Source organism: Propithecus coquereli, unplaced genomic scaffold (assembly GCF_000956105.1).
Source record: "Propithecus coquereli isolate 6110/MARCELLA unplaced genomic scaffold, Pcoq_1.0 Scaffold227, whole genome shotgun sequence".
NCBI classification, from domain to species: Eukaryota; Metazoa; Chordata; class Mammalia; order Primates; family Indriidae; genus Propithecus; species Propithecus coquereli.
In genome coordinates, this window is record NW_012147808.1 from 3,214,840 (window position 1) to 3,224,894 (window position 10,055).

General features: G+C 45.5%; 1 protein-coding gene across 1 annotated transcript in view; it reads left to right on the top strand.

Annotated features, from left to right (window-relative positions):
• PTPRJ (protein tyrosine phosphatase, receptor type, J) overlaps positions 1 to 10,055 on the top strand; it is a 72,372-nt gene that overhangs the window by 36,035 nt on the left and 26,282 nt on the right. The window contains exons 11-20 of the mRNA XM_012645107.1: positions 1,248 to 1,379; positions 2,698 to 2,908; positions 3,006 to 3,130; positions 4,221 to 4,308; positions 5,764 to 5,805; positions 6,270 to 6,278; positions 6,378 to 6,465; positions 7,694 to 7,784; positions 9,724 to 9,797; positions 9,902 to 10,036. Coding sequence (XP_012500561.1) covers positions 1,248 to 1,379; positions 2,698 to 2,908; positions 3,006 to 3,130; positions 4,221 to 4,308; positions 5,764 to 5,805; positions 6,270 to 6,278; positions 6,378 to 6,465; positions 7,694 to 7,784; positions 9,724 to 9,797; positions 9,902 to 10,036 — 995 coding nt within the window. The remainder of the gene's footprint in view (positions 1 to 1,247; positions 1,380 to 2,697; positions 2,909 to 3,005; positions 3,131 to 4,220; positions 4,309 to 5,763; positions 5,806 to 6,269; positions 6,279 to 6,377; positions 6,466 to 7,693; positions 7,785 to 9,723; positions 9,798 to 9,901; positions 10,037 to 10,055) is intronic.

The window sequence follows — 10,055 nt, forward strand, 5'->3', positions numbered from 1 at the left end:
ATGGGACATTCCTGTGTGGGCTTTTCTGGTTTCTAGAAAGAAGACCTGTTGGGTTTCTCTAGGTGATGTTTTAGACCAACTCCAGCAAAAACGGGACTGTAGTGAAGGACACGGAGCAGGAATGTGTCCAGGTTTCTGGAGAACGTGTGTTCTCACCCCGTCTTGTCTTTGACTCTTCTCCCTGGACATCTGCTCCACCTTTGTTCCCAGCCGACAGATGAGCCTGGGGCCAAGTCCACCTTAGAGTTCCACCCACATAGTGCCTTTCTCGCTTGCCTTCTTCCACCCCCGTTCTCAGGATAAGGAACCTGGTCCATCTTGAGTCAGAGGGACAGGGGAGAAGACAGAGGTAGATTATTTTCACCAAACTAGGATGCTGGCTTTTCATTCTGTTGTTTCCTTTGCCATGCAAAAGCTCTTTAGTTGAAGAGACTGTCTGTCCCCCATTGTGTATTCTTGGTGCCCTTGCCAAAGATCAGTTGACTGTACATGTGGGCTTAATTCTGGGCTTTCTATTCTGTTCCATAGGTCTCTATGTCTGTCTTTATGCCCATACTTTACTGTTTTAATTACTGTAGCTTTGTAACATATTTTGAAACCAGGAAGTGTGAGGCCTCCAGCTTTGTTTTTCCTCAAGATCATTTTGGCCATTCTGGGTCTTTCATGATTCCGTATGAATTTTAGGATTGTTTTTTCTATTCTGCAAAACATGCTGTTGGGATTTTGGTGGGGGTAGCATTGAATCTGTAGATCTCTTTGAGTATCATGGACATTTAAATAATATTGAGTCTTCCAATCCGTGAACATGGGATGTCTTTCCATTTTTTGTGTCTTTTTTTAATTTCTTTCATCAGTGTTTTGTAGTTTTCATTGTACAAGTCTTTTACCTCCTTGGTAGTATTCTAGTTATGCCTCAATAAATCTGTTAAAAAAATAAAAGCATATAGTGTTAGAAAGAACAATAAGAACAAAATCAAACAAGGCTGCTGGGCACCCACTCTGGACATGAGGCTGGACACACTGAGGGGTCATTTTGAGCTCGTCAGGATTCCCAAGGTCTGTGTCTGCTCGTCACCAATTTCCTTCCCTGCCCCTTGCTTCTAGATTGGCTTTGCACGAGCCCAGCATGCAGCTCCCAGAGCAGGGGCAGATGTTGAGGGCACTGAAGCACATTCTCTACCTAATCATTTCGCTTCTTCTTTGGTTTTAAATGTTGGGTGATCATAGTTTGTCTTGTTTTGTTCCAGACCCCCCTCCTCCAGATGGATCTCCTAATATTACATCTGTCAGCCACAATTCAGTAAAGGTCAAGTTCAGTGGATTTGAAGCCAGCCACGGACCCATCAAAGCCTACGCTGTCATTCTCACCACTGGGGAAGGTAAGGAGGAGCCTCTGTGGGTTAAACAGTCCGTGAGTGATGCTGTGACCGGAGCCATCTCTGTGCCCACCGAAGCACGTTAGTGATGCTGACACATGCCTCTCTGTGCACTGTAGCCTGTGCTTTGCACTCACACGGAGAGGGGCAGGGTGAGCTGTTGGGCTGATGGTTCATACTCGTTCTATGCAGAGCCACATAGCAAATATTTTAATTTTTGCAGACCTTACAGCCTCTGTCACACTATTGAACTCCACTGTGGTGTGAAAGAAGTCATAGAAGATACGTAAAGAATGAGTGGGGCCATTCCCATTTGATATTTACCACAACAGGGGGTGGCCGGATTTGGCCTGTGATCTAGATTTTTCTTCTCTTTTACATCATAAGGCCTTTTAGGTAGCAGAATATTAGTCTTAAGGAACTCTCTCTCTCTCTCTCTTTCTCTCTCTCTGTCTCGCATACACACAGACACGCACACCCGTCATCCTCAGGGGATGACTTTGTCTTGAAAGAAAACAGGAAAAGGTTCGCGTTCGTTAGCAGGAACTTGTAAAGAGCATCCAGGTAGCTGAGAGAGGAGGTGGATTAAAGGCTGCTTTTCCTTAAAGGGCTTTGTTATACTCCTTGGCAGTAAGAAGGGAATAATTGAGTGTCTTTGGTAGCTACTCGTGAGTGCTTGCTTTAGGCCTGGAGGATTCCTTAAACGAAATGCGAGTGACGCGGTGCCCCCTCTGCCCAGTCTCTTCCTGTGGCGTCGTTCTCGTCTCCTCGAGCAAGGTGGAGACCAGGCACACGGCAGGGACTGGGATCCTACAGGGTAGAAATATGCTTGTGTAATAACCTGGGGCAACATTTCAAAAAGTGAGGTTAAGATCCCTCTCCCTTTCTGTCTTTTTATTTTGGGTCTGTTTCAAGCTCTTTGTCATTTTGCTGTGACGGTTTTCAACACATTGCATCGAGGGAGGCAATGAGACTGCCCGGTGCCACCTGCGGTGGATGAGACCACAGGCTCCGAGCCACACCCTCTGGGTTGGAAATTCAGCTCCACCTCGTAGGTGGTGTGACCTTGGGCCAGGGCCTGTTCGCGTTCTGTGCCTTCATTTTCTCATCTGTAAAATGGGGATAAGCTTAGGCAATGAGATTTGTGGGGATGAAATGAGTTAGTGTAGGTAAAGCACTTAGAGCTGGCACAGAGCGGTACTTTAGAGATGGTCGTGACACCATTACCACCCAGCGTCATGTGATTATTTGGATATGGGGAGACTTAACCCTCCCTCAGCCATCACTTTCTCATGATTTTCCTTCTGTGTACCTTTCTCAGCTGGTCACCCTTCTGCAGACATCTTGGAATACACGTATGAAGATTTCAAAAAGGGAGCCTCAGACACTTACGTGACATACCTCATAAGAACAGAAGAAAAGGGACGTTCTCAGGGCTCGTCTGAAGTCTCGAAATACGAAATTGACGTTGGGAATGAGTCGACCACACTTGGCTATTACAACGGGAAGCTGGAACCTCTGGGCTCCTACCGGTAACGTCTTCCCATCCCTGTTCTCTGGGAGCTGAGCCTCATGCGTGGGGCGCCGGACATGTCTCAGCTGCCTCTTTCTGCTCTTTGTCACCCGCAGGGCTTGTGTGGCTGGCTTCACCAACATTACCTTTCACCCTCACAACGGCGGGCTCATTGATGGGGCTGAGAGCTACGTGTCCTTCAGTCGCTACTCAGATGCCGTTTTCTTGCCCCAGGATCCAGGTAGAGGGAAACAGCCAATGCAGTGGGTTTTTGCTCCAAGTGTCCACAGAAGGCCGGCTGTCTACATGCCTCCCTCGGACCCCTGGGAGGGTTGGCGTGGCCGGCTCTCCCTCCCAGAAGTTGAGATGTCCCTGGGCTGTCGGGCTCGCTCATCTTCCTTCTCTGAGGTTCCACAGCCCAGCGCCTACACACTCCTTCTCTGAGTGCCATTTGCCTTCCAATCTGCAGAGATTATTCAGTCCCTGGGTGGTCACTTACATACCCACATTCCAGGCACATAGTGTGACATGGCGCACAGAATCCTTGAATATTAACATCAGAAAGAGCCACAGAACTTGTCTTGTCTAAGCCCCTTTCAGAAATAAGGCTGTTAAGACCCAGAGAGGGGAAGTAACTTGCCCAGGGTCACACAGTAGCTTTAGAGGCAGAAATTCTGGTCTTGGACTCCTTGTCAAGTGCTCCTACCCTTTGTCACACAGACCTAAGTGATATAGGAGCTTCAGGGACCTGCAGGAGTATATCGCCTGTCTCCAGGACAGAGACAAATGGACCAACTGGTTTGTTAGTTTGTGTTGGGTGTAGGAAAGAATTCCTGCCCCGGAAGCAAAGTTTAGGGAGTCCCCACACTCTTCCCCAGTAAACAAATGGATTTCATGTCGCCTGAGCGTGGTGCTGTAGGTATCTCTGCTCATTTGTATGGGGATGCTGGTCTCAGAAAGTCAGAGGTGGCAAGAAAATAACTGATCTAGCCCAGTTCCCTAAATTTGTACTTGAGGAAACTGAGACCTGGAGAGGAATAGCGACTTTCTCAAGACCATCCAGTTGGTGGTGGATTGGAGACGAAGAAACCAGCTCCTGAGTTTTAGGTGCAAAACTAGTTGGACCTGAACTTAGACTAGTTTGAAATAGTCCAAAGCTATTTAACTCGTGTGTGTGTGTGTGTGTGTGTGTGTGTGTGTGTGTGTGTGTGTGTGTACACCTCCCCCACACCCCCAAACCCTCTGGTGTGAGGGCCCGGGCTGGTTGTCACTGCAGCACGGAGTCCTGCGTGAACACCTCTTGCAGCGTCTCCCATTTGGACTTTTCCTAGGTGTCATCTGTGGAGCGGTGTTTGGATGTATCTTCGGTGCCCTGGTTATTGTGGCCGTGGGAGGCTTCATCTTCTGGAGAAAGAAAAGGTGATACTTACGTTCATAATAATACTTTACTATTTAAGGAAGCTCTTTATTATGGAAAATTTCAAACTTTCACAAAATGGAAGGGAATAGTATGATGAGTGCCATGCTCCCGTCACCCGCAGCGTTCACCATCTGGCTAGTACCGTGTCAGCTGTACTCCAGCGGGGGGCGGGGTGGGGGGACTTTAAAGCCATCATCACAGCCGTCACGTCAGGCCATTGGTAGACGCTGTGGAGTGCGATGCTCCTTTCAGAGGGTGCATTCTCATTCACAGACCTTTTCATAGTGTGGTGTTAAGAGACTTCGTTTTAGGGTTAGCTAAGTTTGAACACAGCCTCCATCTACGACTGGCTGTTAGAGAGCTTAGCCTTTATGTCCTCACCTACGATATGGGGATAATAATCATGCCTGACTCGTGAAGCTGAGGAGCATTGAATAAATAAGGCGCTTTGCACAGCTTTTATATTAATACTAAGTTCTGATTTTTGCAGGGTAGAAGGGGAAGGGGGGAGTTCAGTGGCTGGGTAAAACAGCTTTATTGTTTTTTGTTAAAAATCAAAATAACATGGTAAAAAATTCAGAAAAGAGCAAAAATAAATAGGTAATCCATAACTGCAGCACGCACACAAGACCACAAAACTACTCTTAATATTTGGATGTGATTACAGAACTCACAAATGCACACACAAATGCAATCATGTTACAAGTTAGTGTCTAGCCTGCTTTATTCACTTGAGACATTGTGGGCAGCTTCGTTTCATCGTCGTTTTAAGTGGCTACAGAGTGTTCAACTGTGTGGAAGTGCCACTGTTTATTTAACTAATTTCCTGGATATTTTCAGTTTTCAGGTTTTTTTTGTTTGTTTTTGCTATAATTACTTTTCCTTGTGCCTAAATCTTTGGGCACATTCATGATTATTTCCTTAGGTCAGATTCCAAGCTGGGCAATTGCTGGGTCAGTGGGGTTGCCTGTTTTCAATTTTGGTACATACGACCAGACTGCCTTCTAGGAAGAGTTTTATAAACACCAATGTTGGGTTTAGTCAACGATGCAGGAGGGTTGCGGGTGCCTGACCAACTTGCCAGCGCCGGATCTGATATGTTTTTTGGCTTATTGCATTAACTTACCAGAAAAGCATTCTCAAAAACAGAGCACAAAATATTGAGGGTTGCTTTACAGTAAGGTAATTCTGCTGATTTGTATTTGCAAGGAAATTCCTAAAAGTTGTTTGAGTTTGATTTTTTCATACTTTTAGAATAGCATTAAAGGGAATAACTTCACAGATCTGTAGTCAGCATTTGCTGCTTGGAACATTAAGCTTAGTATTTATTAGCGGGCAGGATTTAGTGTCACATACAAACTGATGTCTGGAGAAAAGGCATTTGTAGATGCATGAAAGGGAGAAGCACAGAATGAACCTTTTTGGTCTAATGGGTCTCTTTTCTTTCAAAACAGGAAAGATGCAAAGAACAATGAAGTGTCCTTTTCTCAAATTAAGTAAGTCTCTCAAGAGATGAGCTTTATTTTAAGACATTCAGTCTCTCAATCTGTTCAGTGACTATCTAGGGAATTTCTGATGGAACTTGCTGTCATTTTTCCTGATTGACACATTTGACCGTGATCGTCTCGAAGTTCTTGCTTGCTCTGTTTTCCGCAGGGAATCTATGTTTTATTAGTCTCCTGAAGCTAGCTGCTTTGTCATGTTCTTCTGTTCTACCAATAAATATATATTTTGTGATTAAAATAATCGAATGGATTATGAAGATTCAGCGGGAGAGAAGAATTTACTTAAAGTCACAAAGCCAGTCAGTTACACAATAGCATCTAGAAATCAGATTTCCTGATTTACACTTATAGTGGTTTGTAAATAATGTGATGTTGACCCCCATGCCCCAAATTATTATTCTTTGGGGATCTTTCTAATGGCTTATTTTTTTTTTCTTTTCCTTTCTGTGATGAAGACCTAAAAAGTGAGTAACCTCTTTATTTTTTTTTTTATAACTTGTATGTAGTTATTTTGAGTATGAACTTCATTGAATGTAAAAAACCCAAATGTTTTGTTTCCTTAGATCCAAGTTAATCAGAGTGGAGAATTTTGAGGCCTACTTTAAGAAACAGCAAGCTGATTCCAACTGTGGGTTTGCAGAGGAATATGAGGTATGTGGTTGTCAATATTGTGTTGGTTTATGTTTTTCCTGAAAGTTGGAAAACTGATGTAGAAACTGGGAATTCGGGTTAGGGGACTGTTCACTAGAATGATTAGGAAACTGTGTGAGCTGGAAAGAAGCCAGATGGGCCTGTAGAGGTCTGGGGCTTGACGACGGGGCTGCCGAGCTGGCTCGTGGGGTCCTGTGAAGCCCTGTGGAAGGACTTCGGGCCAGTGCCTGCCTCTCGGCACCCCACGCTCTGTCCCCGGCCAGCCCAGGCACTAGCCTCGCTCAGGATGTCCGAGCACCCTCGTGCTTCCTGTGCCGCCCCGAGTCTCTGCTCTCCCCCTCTGAGCCTGCGCAGCACTCAGCACAGCACAGACGCCGCCTTCTGGAAGGGCTTTCTTGGACCCCAGGAGGAGGACTGGAATTCTGTGTCCTCAGACTGCCTGCTTTCACCTGCATTTTTTTGTTTGTGTTGCTTGTTACCAATATCCAGCATTTGTTTATTTCTGCCTTGTTGCAACATTTGTTACTTCCGTCCACACTCCAGGTTGTAAGCTCCTGCAAGGCAAAGATTGTCCTTTTTCTTCCATTGTAACCTCTGTATTAGTTTCCTGGGGCTGCCATACAAAGCAGCACAAACCCAGTGGCTGACAACAACTGAAATTTACTGTCTCACGGTTCTAGAGGCCCGAAGTCCAAAATCAAGGTGTCGGCAGGGCCACACCTTCTCCTAAATCTCTGATCCTTCCTCACCTCTTTGGCTCCTGGTGGCTCCAGGCCTCCCACGGTCTGCGGCAGCGTCACTGTGCTCTCCGCCTTCATCTCACACGGCCACCTCCCCTCAGCGTCTCTTTGTCTCTTTTCCTCCAATAAGGGCACCGGTCATATTAAATTAAGGGCCCACTTGACTCTAGTGTGACCTCATTTTAAATAAAATCCCACTTACAGGTACTGGGGTTTAGAAATCTAGGTTTTTTTTTTTTTTTTAAATGAGACAGGATGTCGTTTCCCGGGCTGGACTCAAACCCTGGATTCAAGGGATCCTCCTGCCTCAGCCTCCCAAGTAGCTGGGACTACAGGTGCACACCACAGCGCCTGGCCCAGCATGTCTTTTAGGGGCACAATTTCACCCATAACACCTCTGCATTCCCACTTTGTTCTTCCTGTCTGTGCTCAGTATGAATAAGAGTCGAAGTCTAAATAAAGGAACAACTGATGTATTTTGTTTTCAGGATCTGAAGCTTGTTGGAATTAATCAACCTAAATACGCAGCTGAACTGGCTGAGAATAGAGGAAAGAATCGCTACAATAATGTCCTGCCCTGTAAGTTGTTTTATCTACGGCATCGTGCCCCCTTTTCTGTCATTGGCCGTCACATTGGCTATCCCCCTCCAGGGCGGACGAGGGGGATGGAGCCAGGGGTACTAACTAGCCACTGCCGCAGCCACCTGTCATTCACCTGCTGTGAGCTAAGTGCTGTATGTAGGCGCATTGCATTTAATTTAATTCTCACAACAACCTTACGAAGTAGGTGGTGGATTATTTGTTTTGCAGATGAGGAAAGTGAGGCAGAGTGTTTAGATGATTTTTTCCAAGGTCTCTCAGGTAGTAATGGCAAAGCTGGGCTTTGGGCCAGGTCTGTCTGCCTGGGAAAAGGCCAGAGTCTGTGCTCTTAACCCTTTATCTCACAGCCCCTTTATTTCAATTTCTGGAATTGAATGTTCTGGAATCGGGGAGGGGGGCAGCGGGTGAACACAGGGAGTCGCACTTCTGCTTGTCTAGACACACCTCTGATGGGCCGAGTGCATCCGTAGCCAAGTATGAGTGTATTTAGATTCTTTCCTGTTTTGGGGAATTAACAATGTCTACAACCCAACCAACAGGGATAATAGCAAATTGAATTTAAAACAAGAATTATTCATTACATCAACCGTTAGATGAAATGTAAATACTTCTCCATGGAAAGTTCATCATGGTCTGTCTTTGGGTGGGAATTAGGGCACAGAGAGGTGTAAGTAGATCACAGCCAGGGTCTGATTTAGCCGAAATCAATAGGCTTTGTGAGTAATTTTTACATCAGGACATTGTCTTTTTAATTTAAAGCCATGTTTTTCTTTTCTGAACTGAGACATTAACTTGTGTTTAGAGGCAGCATTTTCTAGCTCCTGGGTTCTTTCTCTCCGTTTTTCTCCCGTGTGCTTGACAAGGGGTATCGGCCCACATTCTAAGAGAAATGTTTTAAAAACTAGGCTGCTGGGACCTGCCTCAGCACCTCCTCCTGAGGTTGACTGGGGAGGATGGGCCTGTTCTTGTGAATTCTGTGGAGGCCTTGGAACCTGTGAGAGCTGGGAATTTGGTGTTGGGTATTGTTGTCATTGGGAAGCCTTAGACTGAGACGTTGGTGGCTGGCTTTGGTGTTGTTCTATTATTTCTCCCAGGGCAGGGTGAGATAGCGCAGTCAAGACAGAAACTTCGGTGGTGCTGCTTATGGCTCCGCCTGACACTTGGAATTCTAATGTTATTTCATTTCTTGAGCTGGGCAAATTTGTGTGTGTGTGTGTGTGTGTGTGTGTTTGAAATGACAGTAATATCTAGAAAACATGAGAATTTTGTGTGTTAGACCCTTCCACTCATAGTAGTCTTTTACATTCAGTTAATTTTTCTTGAATTTGGTACTGTCTTTTTATAACGACTTGTTTATATGGCAGTGGAGGCAGGGTGGAGAGGTTAACCTTGGTATCCACCCTGCTGTAGTGGAAGGGACACTCAATTTGAATTCTCAGTGCCCTTCTTCAGATACAAGGACTTGGAGAAGTCACTTAATCTCTGCAACCCTCAGTTTCCTCATCTGTATAACACAGTAAAGGCTTGTGGAGTGGTTTCAAAGAGTAAATAAAATTGTTTAGCACATTCTCTGGCTCATGGCAGACACCCGAGGATCCTAATAGTAACAGGTTCATTTTATCTGAGAAGGCGTCTGGTGTGGTTAAGAGATTAGGCCTGGTGTCAGGCTGCCCAGGTTCAAATCCTGGCGCTGCCGCTCACCAACTCCGCCCTGGTGACCACTTGACTTCTCTGTGCCACAGTCACATAGCGTGACTGTGAGGATTAAATGCAGCCATCTATGTGAAATGGCAGGCCGTACATCCTCAAAGACTCAAGTCCCAGTGTCGCCATTCTGTCCTTTTTTTCTTCTCTCTTGTGTACAACTTCACCAAAACATTTGCTTCTAATGAGGACCTTTGTTCTTTTAATGTCACAGATGATATTTCCCGCGTCAAACTTTCCATCCAGACGCATTCAACTGATGACTACATCAATGCCAACTACATGCCTGTAAGTGGGGGACGGTCTCATAGCCCGGGGTCATTCCGATGCGATCTTCAGAGCACTTCCTTCTGTTTCTTTGAGGTTGAGTGTGTGTTGTTGTCCATTTTTAGGGCTACCACTCCAAGAAAGATTTTATTGCCACACAAGGACCTTTACCCAACACTTTAAAAGATTTTTGGCGTATGGTTTGGGAGAAAAATGTATATGCCATTATTATGTTGACCAAATGTGTTGAACAGGGAAGGGTAAGTATCTTTTTTTATT